Source organism: Sceloporus occidentalis, unplaced genomic scaffold, assembly GCF_023333645.1.
Source record: "Sceloporus occidentalis isolate IW3139 unplaced genomic scaffold, rSceOcc1.0.p SCAF_21, whole genome shotgun sequence".
NCBI lineage: Eukaryota > Metazoa > Chordata > Lepidosauria > Squamata > Phrynosomatidae > Sceloporus > Sceloporus occidentalis.
In genome coordinates this window covers 8,430,695-8,449,201 of record NW_028317001.1, presented here as the reverse complement: position 1 = coordinate 8,449,201, position 18,507 = coordinate 8,430,695, and the positions used below count along the sequence as shown (strand labels likewise).

General features: G+C 42.2%; 2 protein-coding genes across 2 annotated transcripts in view; one reads left to right on the top strand and one right to left on the bottom strand.

The window, feature by feature from the left end:
• LOC149301541 (uncharacterized) overlaps positions 1–18,507 on the top strand; it is a 193,894-nt gene that overhangs the window by 128,109 nt on the left and 47,278 nt on the right. The window lies entirely within an intron of this gene.
• On the bottom strand, positions 1,476–4,616 carry LOC149301543 (uncharacterized). The gene is made up of 2 exons (XM_089484234.1): positions 4,601–4,616; positions 1,476–3,061 (listed from the first exon to the last, which is right to left on the bottom strand). Exons 1-2 carry the CDS (start codon positions 4,614–4,616, stop codon positions 1,476–1,478), a joined length of 1,602 nt encoding a protein of 533 aa, XP_089340360.1.

Below are 18,507 nucleotides of genomic sequence, written 5' to 3'. Positions count from 1 at the left end.
CTTTCCACAAGGGAGGGGGCTCCTCAAAGACCTTTTTACCTTTGGATCCCCCTCCCCTCCATTGCCATGCCTCTCTCCAAGGGTCCCACCGGCCTTCATTTCTCATAATAACTCCCCAAGTACCCTGGACCCAAGGAATCCCCCAAGGAGGGGGCAGGGAAGGAAAGAGGGAGAGGAGGCCTTGCAGGACCCCTGCCTTTCTTTGGGGGGAGAAGAGGGGCTTCTCCCCTCCAGCCATTCTTCTGAATGAACAAGGGCTCTCCCCACTTCCCTCCCTCCCTCAGAACAGACTGTGAGGGCAGCAATGGCTTCTGGGGCTGAGACTGTGCAGGCGCATATAGTCCCAAAGGCCCCTCCTCAGCATGCGCAGGGATTGCCAGGTCCTAGATGCTGCTGCTTATTCCGCTGGCGGCCTTTGTGGGAAAGAAGGTATGCGCCGGGGTTCAGTGGCCTCCCCTTCCTTCCCTCCTTTCTTCCTTTGAGGAGACTGCAATGGAGCCCAAGGTGCAGTGCTGGACTCAGGAGGGAAAGGCAGGAAAGGAAGGCTCTGCTTTGGAAATATAGCTCTCTCTGTGTATCCTGTATGTTTGTGTCTGTGTCTCTGTGCTGTTCTTATGGCTGGGAATGGAGACGAGAACTGAGGAGAGAAGAAAGGGTCAGTTTTGGGCAAATTCAGAAATTCTGTGCATCAATGTCCAGTGTGTTGAAACAGTAAAGAACTTTATTGAGAAGACATAGAAATTCAGTGTTTAAGCCAGAACTGACCACTCCAATCCAAACAATACATTAAAACCCCTAAAACCAAAAACATGACCCTCTTCCAAACCTAGCCCCCACCTCCAATTCCCACAGTCTCTGCCCCACAGGTAACAAGGCCCCCTTTTGCCATTCCCAAAAACTAGCCCTTTCTCTTAATGCCGGCCTCCAACTTTCTTAAGCCAAAATCCCACACATTGCAAAAGCTATACAGTGGTGCCTCGGGTTACGAAATTAATTCGTTCCGCTGTCAATTTCGCAACCCGAAAGGCTTTCGCAAGCCAAATCCCCATAGGCGCTAATGGGGAAAAGCCGCTTTTTGGTGCGAAATCGCGCCGAAAAGCACCAAAAGTTTTTTCGTAACCCGAAAAAACTTTCTTAACCCGAAACAGTTTTTTTAAATTAATTTTTTTCGTATCCTGAAAATTTCGTAAGCTGGGTAATTCGTATCCCGAGGTACCACTGTAATTCCCATAACTATTCTAACCAGCTGCAACAAATCCCAACCTCCCATCTACCTAACCTATACCACAACCCACAATCCCCAGCAAAATTGACAACCCAAAGCAATTATCTATACTATTGGCAATTAAAACCTAAACTTAACAAAATCCAAATTGAAAACATAGAGACATATTTACAGACAAATTTTACAAATAAGATCACAAGGGCCTTTCCTTTGCACTGCTGGATTGAAAATATATTCGTTATTGTATTCGTTATTGACAAATATAATGATAGGATTTGTGTGGCTTCTCTCCTGTGTGGACTCTCTGATGTGTCAGTAGGTTTGACCTCCGAGAAAAACATTTCCCACAATGCTGGCATTTGTATGGCTTCTCTCCTGTGTGGACTCTCTGATGTTTCACTAGGTATGACTTTGAAGAAAAACATTTCACACAATGCTGGCATTTGTATGGCTTCTCCGTTGTGTGGACTCTCTGATGTTTCACTAGGTTTGACTTCTCAGAAAAATATTTCCCACAACGCTGGCATTTGTATGGCTTCTCTCCTGTGTGGACTCTCTGATGTTTCACTAGGTTTGACTTCTCAGAAAAACATTTCTCACAATGCTGGCATTTGTATGGCTTCTCTCCTGTGTGGACTCTCTGATGTTTCACTAGGACTGACTTCTCAGAAAAACATTTCCCACAACGCTGGCATTTGTATGGCTTCTCTCCTGTGTGGACTCTCTGATGTATCATTAGGATTGACTTCTGAGAAAAACATTTCCCACAACGCTGGCATTTGTATGGCTTCTCTCCTGTGTGGACTCTCTGATGTTTCACTAGGACTGACTTCTCAGAAAAACATTTCCCACAACGCTGGCATTTGTATGGCTTCTCTCCTGTGTGGACTCTCTGATGTATCATTAGGATTGATTTCCGAGAAAAACATTTCCCACAACGCTGGCATTTGTATGGCTTCTCTCCTGTGTGGACTCTCTGATGTTTCACTAGGACTGACTTCTCAGAAAAACATTTCCCACAATGCTGGCATTTGTATGGCTTCTCTCCTGTGTGGACTCTCTGATGTATCATTAGGATTGACTTCTGAGAAAAACATTTCCCACAACGCTGGCATTTGTATGGCTTCTCTCCTGTGTGGACTCTCTGATGTTTCACTAGGACTGACTTCTCAGAAAAACATTTCCCACAATGCTGGCATTTGTATGGCTTCTCTCCTGTGTGGACTCTCTGATGTATCATTAGGATTGACTTCTGAGAAAAACATTTCCCACAACGCTGGCATTTGTATGGCTTCACTCCTGTGTGGATTCTCTGATGTATCATTAGGATTGACTTCTGAGAAAAACCTTTCCCACAATGCTGGCATTTGTATGGCTTCTCTCCTGTGTGGATTCTCTGATGTGACACTACATGTGACTTGCAAGAAAAACATTTCCCACAACGCTGGCATTTGTATGGCTTCTCTCCTGTGTGGACTCTCTGATGTATCATTAGGATTGACTTCTGAGAAAAACATTTCCCACAATGCTGGCATTGGTATGGCTTCTCTCCTGTGTGGACTCTCTGATGTATCATTAGGATTGACTTCCGAGAAAAACATTTCCCACAACGCTGGCATTTGTATGGCTTCACTCCTGTGTGGATTCTCTGATGTATCATTAGGATTGACTTCTGAGAAAAACATTTCCCACAACGCTGGCATTTGTATGGCTTCTCTCCTGTGTGGACTCTCTGATGCATGACTAGGATTGACTTGTAAGCAAAATGTTTCCCACAATTCTGGCATTGATGTGACCTCTTTCCTGTGTGGACTCTCTCATGACTCAAATGTTTTTCTGTAAAGAAGGACAAGTACAGATGGGACTGAAAATCAGACTTAACAGAGGAGGGTGTTACTGCATGATTTAGCCCTCATTAATCCCTCCTTCTTAGAGATTAAATTAATAAAGTTGCTGTGAGTAACCTAATCATGACCCTGATGCTTATGCCCCTAAATCCATTGAACAGTTGCATTCTTACTCATAGGAGCTAGCAAAGAAGAGACTGTATGTGGACTGTCTTGAGGGAATCAGTAGAAGAAGATAGTCAAACGACTGTTGAAAAAAAAAATTCAATTAAACATGTGCAAAAATACTTTGATTGACAGGTGGCATCATATCCTGTGAGACGGCCACTGAATGCTGAGTCAGAGCCCAAGGCATGATGCAAGCTAACTGCAGAGGATGCTTCATGCTGTTTGGCACCAGGAGAGGACTCACAACCAATACAGTATGCAGCTCACATGAGGATTGGAGTGGATTGGATTGGAGTTGTGTGTACAAGGGATGGTGAAGTTGATGGAAGTCGGAGAGGAGAGCTTGCAAATATTTGTATTATTTTGCAACTCAAGATAGAGAAGCTCCAAGGATTTCAATGAAATCGACTGTGTTTGTGACTTATTTTTAAGTGTGAAAAGTCGTCATTGCATTGCCAATGCCTATATCTGGATATTTGCATCCGTACTCTGCTATGATATTTTTGAGCTGTATTTGGGTGCATCACTCTCAGACTGTAGTGTACATTGGCTTGTGAACGCGATCAAAATTCAGAGCCAACAAGAATCTGAGAGGCGGTGAGCTAATGCCTTTTGTCTGATGTATTTGCATCAAACACCCATTGCATTCAGTTTGTTTCACACCATTCTTCCCCCACAAAGGAAATATTCTAAAGTGATATAAACCTTTCTGAACCCACAGTTTCTGCTCCCAAGCAGAAACCAATTTCAGTATAACTATCAGCCCCGACTTGCTGTTCTTCGGTGTCAGTCCAGTTACAGATAGACACTCTGTTTGTTTTCATGGCTAAACACCTCAATGCACTCACCAACCCCAATTGTCATGGAAACTACTGACCTCTCCTTATTTCAAATCCTCAACAATTGGAATAAAGATCTGGATAGATAACGTATCACCATTATCAAAGCCTTACATCTATTCACCACGCCCACCTTTGTTACCTAGTTCTTGCGTGTGTGCGTGAACACTTATATGTATGTGTCTGTGTGTTTTGCTTTCCCCCTAAATAAAACACAAAAACCTATTTCAAATCCCACTGAAGATCTGTTTGATTCAGGAACTGCTATAGATTGGCTGAGTCCAGAGGTCACTATTGCCCCAGTAAAACTATTTCTTTCTATTGAGCTAAGTACCAAACTCCCCTAAAAGCATAGCGCTTGCGTCCCACAACATTCCAGAATTGGCAGTTTAGGATTGGATATTTAGAAACCTTACAAAGTGGAGACAATAGTTCCTCACTAAAACTAGAAATTCCAAGATTCCGCAGGAAGTTGTTATGACAATTAATTACATGTGAAAGGGAAATAGGAATCATAGTACTGCACAAGTTGAACATGTGTCAACAGTGTGATGCAGCAGCTAAAAAGGCCAATGTGATCCTAGGCTGTATCAATAGGAGTATAGTGTCAAGATCAAGGAAAGTAATAGTGCCACTCTATTCTGTTTTGGTCAGGGCTCACTTGCAATAATCCTGTGTCCAGTTCTGGGACGACAATTCAAACAGATGTTGAGAAGCTGGAGCATGTCCAGAGGAGGGAAACCAAAATGGTGAATGGTTTGGAAACCATGCTCTCTGAGGAATGACTTAGGGAGCTGGGTATGTTTAGCTTGGAGAAGAGAAGGTTAAGAGTGGATATGACAGCCCTGTTCAAATATTTGAAGAGATGTCATATTCAGGATGGAACAGGCTTGCTTTCTGCTACTACAGAGAAAAGGACATGGAACAATGGATGCAAGCCACAGGGACAAGAGATTCCTCTTAAACTTTAGGAGGAACCTCCTGAGAGTAAGGGCTCTTCAACAGTGGAATTTACTCCCTCAGAGTTTGGTGGAGTCTCTTTCTTTGGAGGTCTTTAAACAGAAGTTGGATGGCCATCTCTTGCGGGGGTGCTTTGAATGTCTATTCCTGCATGGCAGAAGACTGAAACGGATGGTCCTTGTGGTCTGTTTCAACTCTTTGATTATATCATTCTAAAGCAGAATCATAGCGCTCTGACAGTAAATTATGAAAGGGCCCTCAGTCTTAACAGGAAGGGCAATGGATTCAGGTTCCTTACCCACAGATGCCACATTCTCGTAATTCTCCATCATCACATTACTGTACATAAGTTTCTGCTCCTTCGTCAACATTTCCATTCCTCTTCGGTGAAATATACCGCCACATCCGCAAAGGTCACCTGCAACAGAAAATAGCCCTCATCCAGAGAGTGACTAAACAAAAGGGGAGGAAAGCACATGGTGCATTGCAAATATTATTTGATCACTTTAGAATTCAGTCCAGGAAATAAACTTTAAATTCTGCAAGCCAGAAAAAAGCTGCAGCCTTTGAGATCCAGTTTGTCTCGAATCCTATCAATATAATATACAATATAATAAAGAATATAATTTAGGCCATTTCTGGAATATTATTGATTGATTAGGATACTGAGTATCCCAACATGTATAATACATTTAGTCACCAATGAATTATAGTGCATTTAGCCATATCTCACCTAATTTCAGAGGTATATTTCATTGTTAAAAACAGTTCTGGGGAGTGCTCTGGGTTTGAGGGCCACTGGGCCCACCCTCAGTTTAGGCCTAGACATATTCTCCCATATCCCCCAGCATTTCACAGATGGGGAAACAAGACACATGTGGCTAAGCAACACCAGAAGGTGGTCAAGATGGACAAAGTTGTATGATAAAGATCACACAAGCGAGGAAGGGTACCGCAGTTTGCTTTTGCCTCCGTCTCCTGGCAAGGGCAAGACCCTGCTTCCTCCTCTCCTCCCTTCTCCCCTCTTTTGAGTGGAAGGGATGAACACTCTTTTGAACTTGGAACAAATTTTTCAGCAACTGAACTGACCTGAGGAGAATGGGGAAAGTGGGAGGAGGAGAGAGAAATAGGACATTTTCTAAGCCCCTAAAAAAATGAGGTGACAGAGGATTACCCAGGACTCTTTCTGCCAAACTGGGACAGTATGTTCTCTGCTTGCTTTCATGAGCCGTCCCAGACATAGATGAAACTACTAGTAAGGATGGCAACTTACCAAAGAGCTGTTGTACCTCAGGAGCCTCTTTCTGTTGGAGCCCGACTCCCTCTGCTTGGCCTCTGTTTCGGCCATCAGGTGGGCAGGGGGTCCTGGTTGTCCTGCACTTGGGTCACTTCTAGCAAGAGAGGCCCAAAGCCGTGTCCAAGGAGGCCGAGATGAAGGTCCTGAGAAAAAGGGACCAGGATTAGGATTGACTTGGCAAGAAACTCTGCAGCACTCAAAGACACAAAGAACAGCATCCTGCTGGAGACATACGCAGGTGACATATGCCTCGTTTGGCCCAATGCAGAGGTGGGCATCCCCTTCCTCCCTCTGCACCAAAGAAAGCTCCCTGGACCTAGCATAGATTTACTTCAGCTCCCCTACTCAACAGATACTCCATGCCTTATTAGAGTGGGGGGGGGGGGATTAGGGGATGGGGAATTAGAGAGGCCCCTGGTTATGTCCCCATAGATAGATGTGAAATCAGTCCATCATAAATAAATAAACCATCTGCTGAAACCTGCAGAGGTCCCCAGTGCTTTTCCCCAGCATCAGCCCCTTTCAGAAGAAGGCTGCATGCACACTATAGAAATAAGGCACTTTGACACCGCTTTAACTGCTCAGTGCTATGGAATCCTGGGATTTTACCTTTAGGACACTTAGCCTTCTCTGCCAGAGAGTTCTCATGCCACAACAAACTACAAATCCCAGGATTCTATAGAATGGAGCCAGGAGTTTCAAACTGGATTATTTCTGCAGTGCAGATACATCCTGAGTCGATTGTAAAAGGATAGAAGCAGCCATGTCTTGTTTTTACCCTCCTAATAATGGTTTTCCTTTAAAAAATTAAGTAGTTTGTTTTAGTCTAGAATCCTTATTTTTGTTGTTTGTTTTATGTTTCATTCTTGGTAATATGAGTTATTCTGGTCTGTCTCCTTCCTTCTTGCCTAAAAATCTATTAATAAGGAAACTGGGGAGACTCTTAAAACCTCCCAAAGGAGCCACTTTTGGCCTTGTTTGGGGGACTAGCCTCCTCTTAGAAGCCAAAGCTCAATGTTTGTGAAGAAGAAGAAAAAGGCTTGTATTAAAAGCATCCTCCCCATTTCTGATCCCTTTTAAAACCCATGTTCCCCAGAAGGAGCAGAGCTGTGTAATAAGAAAACCCTCTCAGAAAAGACACACAAAAGACACACAAAGAGACACACTTCCTTCCTTTTGGCCCAAGGAGCCTGGCCTCCTTCTGACCCTGGAGCCTCAGGAGAGAAAGAGAAGCTTCTGTTCAACTGAGGCCTCAGAGAAGGTTCCGGAATATTATTCCCCACAGTCACAAGCAGCACAAAATGGCCGCTGGAAAGACAAAATGGCTGCCAGAACACAAAATGGCTACCTCTGGCTCAGCACTTGGAGGCCTCAGTGCAGTAGTGAAACCTACAACTTCCAGGCCTTGTCCCTCTGCTCCCTCTCCCCTCTCTCTCTGCCTCCTTCCTTCCTCCTTGTCTCTGTCTGTCTGTCTGTCTCTCTCTATGTCTCTCTCCCTCTCTCTCCTCCTCCTCCTCCTCCTCCTCCTCCTCCTCCTCCTCCTCCTCCTCCCTCCCTCCCTCTGTCTCTCTGACCCCTTCTCACTCACTCTTCCGCGCGCAGAGCTAAATAGAGAGGCAGAAGCTCCTCCCCTTCTTTAATCTGGCCAATGGGAGCAGAGGAGCTGGAAGGCCCCGCCCCCTGCCCCACCCTCACAGGCTCCTCCTGCAGTTAATATGGAAGAAGGCAGGAGGGACTGAGGGACCCTGGAGCCCCAGCCACACTGGCGGCCATTTTGTGTTCTGGCAGCCATTTTGTGTGCTGTTTGTGACTATGGAGTATGTTCTAGAACCTTCTCTGAGTCCTCAGTTGAACATGCATAAACACACACAGATACACAGAGAGAGAGAGAGAGAGAGACATACAGACACACATATACACACATTATATATACACACACACACACAGAGACATATATACACATACATATACTGTATATATACATACGTGTCACAACAAACTACAATTCCCAGGATTCCCTGATTTGACAAGGGAATTGCCTCCACGCTTCCAGATCACAGCCCCAGAGAAAGAGTCTCTACAGTATATCAGCATTGCCAATTTAAGTCCACTTTTTCAGCTGCATTTGAATTTAATAATGATAATAATAATGGTGATGATGATGATGATGATTATAGATAGATAGATAGATAGATAGATAGATAGATAGATAGATAGATAGATCGTGTAGCACATTTGAGACTCACTAAAAGAAAAGTTGCCAGCATGAGCTTTCCTAGACTTAAGCGTACTTCCTCAGATGTATGGGAATTGTAGTTTATTGTGGCACCAGAGCTCTTTCTCACAAAACTACAATTCCCAGGGTTCCCTAGCACTGAGCCACGGCAGCTAAAGTGGTCTTGAACTGGATTATTTCTGCAGTGTGTCTTGGAACCAACTCAGACTGCATCTTCACTCTAGAGACAATCCAGTTTCATACCGTTTTAACTGCCATGGCCCAGTGCTATGAAGTCTCGGTAATTGTAGTTTGTTATCATACCAGAGTTTGCTGAGAGAGAAGGTTCAATGTCTCACAGAACTAGAATTCCCAGGATTCCATAGCACCGAGCCTGGGCAATTAAAGGGGTGTCAAACTGGATTATTTCTGCAGTGTGGTTGCAGCTGAACACGTTTCTATTTTGCATAAATCTTCCTGGCCCCCCTTCATGTCCAAATAAATATCTTAAAGGTATTAGAAAGACTGAAAGATTCTTTCTTTGGTCCAATGGTAATTTTGAGAGTTGAAATAAGTTACAATTATTTTTATTCAATTAGGTTTACATTTATTTACTAAAGATCCACCATATTAATAAAAATATAAATAAATCCTATTATTATTATTATTATTATTATTATTATTATTATTATTAACATTACGGGAACTTTCAAGGGATTTTGACTGAATATTCCGTGTAATATGGGGTGGATTCCATGGATTTTGGTAAAACATGCCGGGAAATAAGTTCAAGGCTTCTTACCAACACTGGTCCTGCCCTGCAGTAAAGCCCCTCCAATCCCTCTCAACCGAGGACTACAACTCCCAAGTCTTCTTTCTTTCTTTCTTTCTTTCTTTCTTTGTTACTTTCCTTCTTCCTTCCTTCCTTCTTTTCTCCCAAGCTGCCTTGTGTTAGTGCTGTTACTGCTCTTGTTGTCGTTGTGTGCTTCTAAGTTGTTTCTGACTTATGGTGACCCTAAGGGAAGTCCATTGAAGGCTTTTCTTGGCAAGATTTGTCCAGAAGTGGTTTTGCAAGTGCCTCCCTCTGAGGCTGAGAGAGTGTGACTTCTTGCCTAAGGTCACTCAGTGGATTTCTGTGGCCAAGAGGGCATTCGGACCCTGGGCTCCAGGGTCATAGTCCAATGCTCCAGCCACTAAACCACCGCTGGCTCTTTCTTGAGGCTTTGTAGTTTTTTGTGGAGTGGCTCTAAGTCATTGCCGACTTCTGGGGAGCCTTCCCTGGGGTTTTCTTGGCAAGAGTTGTTCAGAGGAGGTTTGCCATTGCCTTCCTCTGAGGCTGAGAGAGTGTGACTTCGTGCCCAAGGGACCCAGCTGGTTTCATGGAGGAGTGGGGCACTGGAGCCTGGACTCCAGAGTTGTAACCCAACACTCAAACCATTGCACCACACTGCCTCCCGTTCCCATGTACAACCTGAGAAATAAGTGCAGACTTTTTTCTGTTCTTCATGTGTGTCTTCAAGTCTAATCCAATTTATGGCAACCCTAAGGCAAACTTATCATGGGGTTTCCTTGGCAGGTTTATTCAGCGAGGGGATGCCATTGCCATCCTCTGAGGCTGAGAGAGTGTGACTTGCCAAGGGTCACCTAAGTCCAAAACACACTGCAGCAATAATCCAATCTGAGATTGCTTTAACTGCCCTGGCTCAGTGCTAGGGTATTGTGGGAGATGTAGTTTTGTGAGACATTGAGCCTTCTCTGTCAGAGGGCTCTGGTGCCACAATAAACTCCAATTCCCAGGATTCCCTAGCACTGGGCCAGGACAGTTAAAGCGCTCTCAGACTGGACTATTGCTGCCGTGTGTTTTGGACCTTTCTTGGCCGCAAACTGTCCATATCCTGCAATGCATCTCCTAATTCTGTTGGCAGTCCCTCCCTCCCAACACTTTCTCATTTCCCCCCAAAATCAGCGCAAAGCTGGCAGATGGAAAGAGGTTTTAAAGCAGCATTTAAATCTGCCATATTTGTTTTTAGAAGACTAAATGTCCCAAATGCTGTTATCAGTTTCCATGGCCAAGAGGGCCATTATTATTATTATTATTGTAGCTATTATTACAGAAAGACGTAGAGCGCAAACTCCTCAAGTACCTTTATTTTCTGGAGTGAGATGGGCTTTTCCAACTGACTCACTGTGATGATCTCCGGTGGTCCAAGCAGCCAAACCGCGGCCCTGTAAGAATAATAATAATAATAATAATAATAATAATTTTATACCCCTCTCTTCAGCCAAAAGGCTATCAGAGTGTCTTACAAATGGTTAATTAGACATTTAGACAATATGGCTCTTAGCCCAGCAGACCCTTAAATTCCTTAAATCCCTCTGCCTCCATCCAGTGAATTATAAAAGGACTTCCCTTAATCTACACTGGGACCGGTTAAGGAACCTTATTTCTACTTCTTTACTGATCTTCCCAAGCATCAACTGAGCCAAGAGAAGTGTAAAAGGAGCGTCGAGTAGTAGATACTCCAAGGAGGTATTTATTATAGATAACAAAATATAACAGAAATATAAGTCATACTAGATATTAAGGATCTTGCAGGTTACAATATTTGTAAGTATATAATATTCAGTTCATACAAGCTTTTAAAGAAATAAATAAACCCAAGCGTCCAATTCTGAGACTAACTTCCAAGATCCGCTCTTTAACTCTCTCTCTCGATCTCCAACCGACACAATTCCCCCAACTGTCTCTTGGTCTCTCAGGCCTTATATCTCCTTCTCACGGAAGCTTCCAGAAGAACCTTTATCTTGCTCTCTGATTGGTCAAGAGAGCCTTCCGTAGCAGTGATCTCATTCTGCATTTGCATAAACCTCCCTTTTCTGCCTGAAGAAGACCTCCATTGACTGGAGCCCAGTCATTACACTTTCCCAAGGCAAGGCTTGCACCTATTTCCCAATGTTGTTCTTGGTGTCTGCCTTCCAGTTGTTTCCAGGTCTTATGGTGACCTTATGGGAGTCTCTGAAGGGGTTTTCTTGGCAGGTTTCTTCAGAGTGGGTTTCCCATGGCCATCCTTTGAGGCTGAGAGAGTGTGACTTGCCCAAGGCTTCAGTTCTTTTGGAAGCCTTTTTGCTTTCTCTTCTAGAAGGCAGCTGAGGTGTTGCTTCTTGCTCTGAAGAATGAGAGGAACATTATGGCATCCAAAAGGCTAACATTCTCTGGAGTTATGTCTGATAATATGAATATATAGGATTTAAATACCTGTTCATTTATTAAAATGTTTATAGTGCACCCCTTATCATAGACTCTCATAGATATGTCTCTTAATAGCAGTTAACCAAATTAAACAGTATATAAAACAAAAACATGAAACAAGCTGGACAAGGAAACTGTTACATGGATTTGTAATTGGTTGACTGTCAAAACCCAAAGAGTGCTCAACAATGGCTTATTTTCATCCTGGAGAGAAGTGACCAGTGGGGTGTCCAGTGGGGTTCTGTCCAGGACCCATTGCTATTCAATATCTTTATCAGTGACTTGGATGACAGAATTGGGAGCATATTCATAAAATTTGCAGATGAAACCAAATTAGGAGGAATAGCTAATACCCCAGAAGACAGGATCAAGATTCAAAATGATCTGAATAGACTAGAAAGCTGGGCTAAAGCTAACAAAATGAAATTCGACACCGAGAAATGTTTGGTATTGCACTTAGGGTGGAAATATGAAATGCAGAGATATAGGATGAGGTACACCTGGATGAATGAAAATACTTATGAAAGGGATCTGGGAGTCCAAGTAGACCACAAGTTGAACATGAGTCAACAGTGTGATGAGGCAGCTAACAAGGCCAATGCGATTTTAGGCTGCATCAATAGAAGTATAGTGTCTAGATCAAGGGAAGTAATAGTGCCACTCTATTCAGCTTTGGTCAGGCCCCACCTGGAATATTGTGTCCAGTTCTGGGCACCACAATTCAAAAAGGACATTGAGAAACTGCAGCGTGTCCAAAGGAGGGCGACTAAAATGGTGAAGGATCTGGAATCCATGCCCTATGAGGGAGTGGGAATGTTTATCCTGGAGAAGAGAAGGTGATATGATAGCCCTGTTTAAATATTTGAAGGGATGTCATATTGAGGAGAGAGTAAGCTTGTTTTCTGCTGCTCCAGAGACTAGGAACCTGAACAATGGATGCAAGCTACAGGAAAAGAGATTCCAGCCCAACATTAGGAGGAATTTCCTGACAGTGAGGGCTATTCGACATTGGGACACACTCCTTCCTCAGAGTGCAGTGATCCTTGGAAGTCTTTAAAGAGAGGCTGGATGGCCATCTGTCGGGGATGCTTTGATTGAGAGTTCCTGCATGGCAGAATGGGGTTGGACTGGATGGCCCTTGTAGTCGCTTCCAACTCTATGATTCTATGATTCTAAGTGAACATGAAACATGTAATAAGAAAGTAATGCTATGTAATGAGAGGAAACGGTATGTATACAAAGAACAATTACAATACACAAATCAGCTTCAATTTATCTAGTCTGAATAACATACTGATGTCATGCAGAATAACATCTAAACAATGATAATGTAAAAACTAATTTCAGTTTATTACTATGAATAACCTACTAATGTAAGTAATACAGAATGACTGTATATAAACAAGGGCAATTGTGAGTACAGTTACACAAAGGCTTCAGTACAATGACAATACATATCATTAAGAATGGGCTACAACAAAACAACAAAAGGAACAATTACGAGACACAAACTCCCTCCAATATATCTGCTCTAGGTGACATGCTAAAATAGATGATATGAAACTGAATAAAGTACTGTTATCCCAGTCTTTGGGAACTGATGGAGGACGTTTCAAGACAAAAGGTCTTCCTCAGCCGCAAGGGAGCAGGCTGTCATCTGAGATACTCTAGTTCTTCCTCATTCAAGAAATGTGCCAGATACGTATTTTGCAGCCAATCTTCCTCTGCTTTCCTGCATGAAACATTTCCTGGTTTTGGGATCTTCTGGGGAGGCCCTGGTTGCTGTCCCAGGAAACTCTCAGGTGTATTTGGGGGGAAGGCAGGAGAGGGCTGCTTGGGGGCTGCTCTCAGGATTGGGAACCCCTTCTTAGTCTTGCCATTTTCATTAATATTCTGCTTCCCCCGATTTGGGACACAAGGCAGGTTCTGACCATTAAAACAACCGTTGTTTTTGTTGTGTGTCTTGAAGTGGTTTCTGACTTATGGAGACGCTATCCTGGGTTGTTCTTGGCAAGATTTGTTCAGAGGAGCTTTGCCATTGCCTTCCCTTGAGGCTGAGAGAGTGTGACTTCCCCAAGGTCACCCAGAAGGTTTCTTTTTTAAATCTTTATTGTATTAAAAGACATATTTTTTGATGGCAGCTAGAACAGAAATAGCTAAATTATGGAAATATGAAAAGATACCAACTTCGGAAACCTGGATGCTGAAAGTAAATGGGTGCAGGGAATTGGATAGACTTTCATGTATAGCCCAAAATCATGATAAAGGCAGAAGAAAGGAGAAGTGGAAGAAAGTTTTGATAAAGTGGGGGAAAGAATGGGAATTAAACTTGTCGCTAGTGGAGGAATAATCAAAGTCCTCTCTTTTTACTGTTCTCAGTGGATTTGGGAGAATGAAATTTAAGAACCTTTAAGAATATTATGCTATGCATGTTATAAATTGAATATAAACATATTCTGTTTCTTTTTGCTTTCTTATATAAATCCCAGGTCAACAGAGGATGATTGAATAACTCACTGTGTATATTAAAAACAATAGAGAGAGATCCATACAATGAAATTGATGTGAACATCTGTATAAATATATATTTCTTCAGTTGTTGTTAACCTTACAAAATAGTAAGAGAAGTAGACAAGTTTTCTATGTAAAATCGAATGGAAAAATTGCAGTTTCTTTCTTTTTTTACTTAAATTGTAAAGGAATAATTCACAGCTAGACTTCATATTTCGGAGGGAGGTTTCAAGGCGAAGGACATTCAAATGGGCTCAGATTCAGAAGACGGAAAAGGAAGACTTAAGAGGGTCCCAAATGACCAGTCAAGACTCACATTTGCTTTTACAGGCAATTTTTATTTGAATTATGTGTTGGTCGTGTTTTATGTATTTGGAAACTTAAATAAAGATGAATTTGAAAAAAAAATACATATAACTTATAATAAACAAATGAACAACCTTTAAATTACCATACATACATAGGAATGCCATATATACATATAATTCTAAATGCAAAGTACATTAGAATAAACTTCCAAACCTAAAGCAACAGCTAGCTCCTTTCTTTAAATAATCCTCTTTTATCGCTGGCTAATTAGTCTTTACATCTTTTCTTGTTCTTACCTGCCCTCAAGTCGATTTAGACTCATGGCGACCCTATGGATGAGAGTCCATAATTCTCTATTTGTCTTCATACTTAACCTATTCCAATTTTAGTTTGAACTGGAATTATTCCCTCCCCTTTTCAATGTAAATCCTTTGTACATATTCCCCCAGATATTACCATTTCTTCCCACAATACATAGTAATCTTCATTACAAATTTGACGTTTATATGATCTTTATTATTCTCTGAGTCATAAAAATAGGGGGGGGGGGGGAAATCCAGTATCCATAACATCACTGTCACAAATCTTTCCGTTTCCTTGGACCCACTTTCTGCTTTCTGCCTTCTTGGCCTTTCAAAGATCTCACTTACATAATTTATAACCAAACCCTGCTTTTAAACACAAATTTTATGCACAACTCTAAAACGTATGAACACAATATATCCCAATTGCTTATTGATAATATCAGTTTTCATTTATGTTCTTATCTATTGTCAAAATAATGTATGCATAACTTCGCAGTATTCGATTCCTTCTTTATCATGCTTTACTTTAAGCAGGAGACTCAAACTTTCTTCTACTGACCTATAATTAATCAGGAAATAAAAATACACATTTAAACCAATTTTGGAAGAACAGACTTTGTAGGTTCAATTCCAGTTAATTCAGACCTCAATGAGCTTCAGATTTCAGTTCCATTCTTTTCCCATTCCTCTTCTCTTTTTCCATATCCTAATTCTGAGCCCTACAAGAGAGTTTGTCCCGTTCCCTGCAATCATTAACTATCTGCATTCAATTTTCCCGTCTTTGAGTCTCATGTGACTTCCATAACTTTGCTATTTCAATTCTAGCTGCTGTTACAAGATGTAATATAATCCTCCAATATTGTCTTTCGTCCTGTGGGCTTAAAATCGAAGTTATATTGAGTAAGTACAACTTAGGGCTCATTGGGAATTTTATTCCCAATATCTGCTGTATTGAGTCATGTATGTTCTTCCAAAGTTTCTGAATTTCCCTGCAATGCCACCATATATGATACACGTTTCCCTTTTCACAATCACACCCCCAACAATTCCCCTGTGCTAATTTATAAGGGTTTTTTAGCTTCCATGGGGTGTAATATCACCTGTTCATTATTTTCGTGTGGTTCTCTTTTAGATCCTGCTCTACTGTAAATGTATTTGTTCTATTCCAGGCGTTTTGCCATTCTTCCATTTCAATTTTGCATCCCATATCCTGCGCCCATTTCCCCATATACTCTTTTACAGTCTCCTGTTCCATATTCCTGCTCAACAGTAGTTTGTGTCATTTGGATATCTTTTTCTTATCAGGTCGCCAGAACAAATCATCCAATCCGTTTAGTCTAGCTTCGATCCCTATTGTTTTGTTCTCTACCAGAAATCTTTGTTTTAGCTGGTAGGAATTAAACCACTGTATATTATGTCCATCCTTGTTAATATCTTCCCTACATCTTATCGATCAATTCCCTGATTGATCCTTCTTAAGCCAATGTTTGTAAGTGAGCCAATTACTGATGCTTATCCATCTACCGAAGAGTGCCTTCTGGGCCGATGTCCGAAGTGGTAACTTAAAATAAAATGTCTTTTTAATCTTGTTCCAAGTGAGTAGTAAAGATTTCCTCATTGGATGATTATTGAAATCTTTATTCATCCCCAACTTCTCATAACATAAGAAGTCCTGCCAACCAAATCTTAACTGCACATCCTCTAGATCAAGCATCTTTGTCCTCTAATTTAATCCAGTTTTGGATCCAAATTAGATTACATGCCCAGTAATATAATCTGAAGTCTGGGAGCGAATAGCCCCTCTCTCTGAAGCATCCTTGAGCTCCTCCCATTTAATCCGAGGTTTGTGTCCTTTCCATATGAATATTTTTAGCTCGGCTTCCCAACCTTTAAATATCTTATCCTTAATCTCTATTGGCAAATTTTGTAGCAGAAACATAACTTTCTGTAGAACTGCCATTTTGATGACGGCAATTCTGCCTAGTAGTGAAAGATTTAACCAGTTCCCTCTCCTTAAATGTTCTCTTATGTCTTTCCATACCCCTAAATAATTATTGTCTTTAGAAACCCAAATTCCTAAGCACCTCAGTTTCTTTCCTACTTGGAAGCACGGTTTCCTCTTTCATTCCTTTACCTCTTCTCCAGTCATATTTTTAGTTATCAACACTGTCTTGTCTTTATTGATTTTCAGTCCTGTGAATTTGCCGAATTTGTTTAGCTCCTGTAGCAGCGGTTCTCTGCCCCGATTTGGGTCCTCCAAAACTGTTACCACGTCATCCGCAAACACTCTTATCTTGGTTTCCTTTCCTTTCCTGTTAATCCCTTTTATATTTGGATTACCTTTAGTAGAGGAAATCAAAATTTCCATCACTTCTAAGAATAAGATATCGGGCATCCTTGCCTTGTGCCCTTATTGATCATACATTCTTGGGATCTTTCTCCGTTGATAATTAAGTAAGCTCTTTGCCGATTATATATTTGCCTTATTGTGTTTCCCATTTCCATACTTTTTACCACTTCTATAAAAAAATCCCATCTCTCACCGTCGAAGGCCTTCTCCATGTCAATAGCAATGATGGCACATTTTTCTCATTATTGACCTGGTAAAATTCAAGACAATTTATAATCGTTCTGATATTGTTCCTAATCTATCTGCCCGGTAAAAACCCGTTTTGCTCCTTCCCAATTGTCAAATTCAAAATTCCCTTCAGTCTGCTGGCAAGTATTTGTGTGAATATCTTATAATCAGTGTTCAGCAAACTTATTGGTCTATAATTAGTCATTAACAAGCTGTCCTTTCCTTCTTTAGGAATTAAAGTGACACTCGCTAGCTCCCATGAGTCTGGAATCCCCTCTGCATTAATAGGATTAAACCATTTATATCGTGGATCCACTAGTTCCCCTTGAAATATTGTATATCTAGCTGTAAATCCATCCACTCCAGGGGATTTCCCCTCTTTACCATCTTCTTATCTTCGTCTATGGGGCCTGCAAAGGGAGGGGGCTTCCTTTCCTGGGGAGGGCATGGTCTAGATCTTCCCTGTCTATGGGGCTTCAAAAGAAGGCTCCAGGGCAGAGGAGAATGTGGCCCAATAGAGGGACCCTAACATTTCCCCAAATGAGCACATTCTCCATCTCTCTGTCCAGAGGCAGAGCCCTCTTTCCCAAAATGGCTGCTGAGGGATTCCTATCCAGATGCCCTCTGTCTTTCAGCAGCCCCCTTTATGCCATCTCTTCCCTTGGCACTTTCCTTCTTTCCTTCCTTTAACCTCCATCCCTTCAAGGAAGGGGGCTTTCAGGCAAAGAACTAACAATGGTTTCCATGTCCTTTCTGCATGTTCCCAGAGGAGGATCACTGATCTTTGCAGGGTTGTTGTGAAGGGTAACTAAAGGATGTGTGTGTGTGTGGGGGACTAATTCAGATCCTGTGGGCCTCTAAGCCTAGTTGCCAGGGGGGTATCCCTCTCCCCAGAAGGGGCTTTGAGCTGCCTCCGTCTGCCTGCTCTTGGCTTTGGCCTATATCTGGGCTCTTCTCTCCCCAACAGACAGAGCCCCCTTCCCCCAGGGAAAACCCCTTCCCC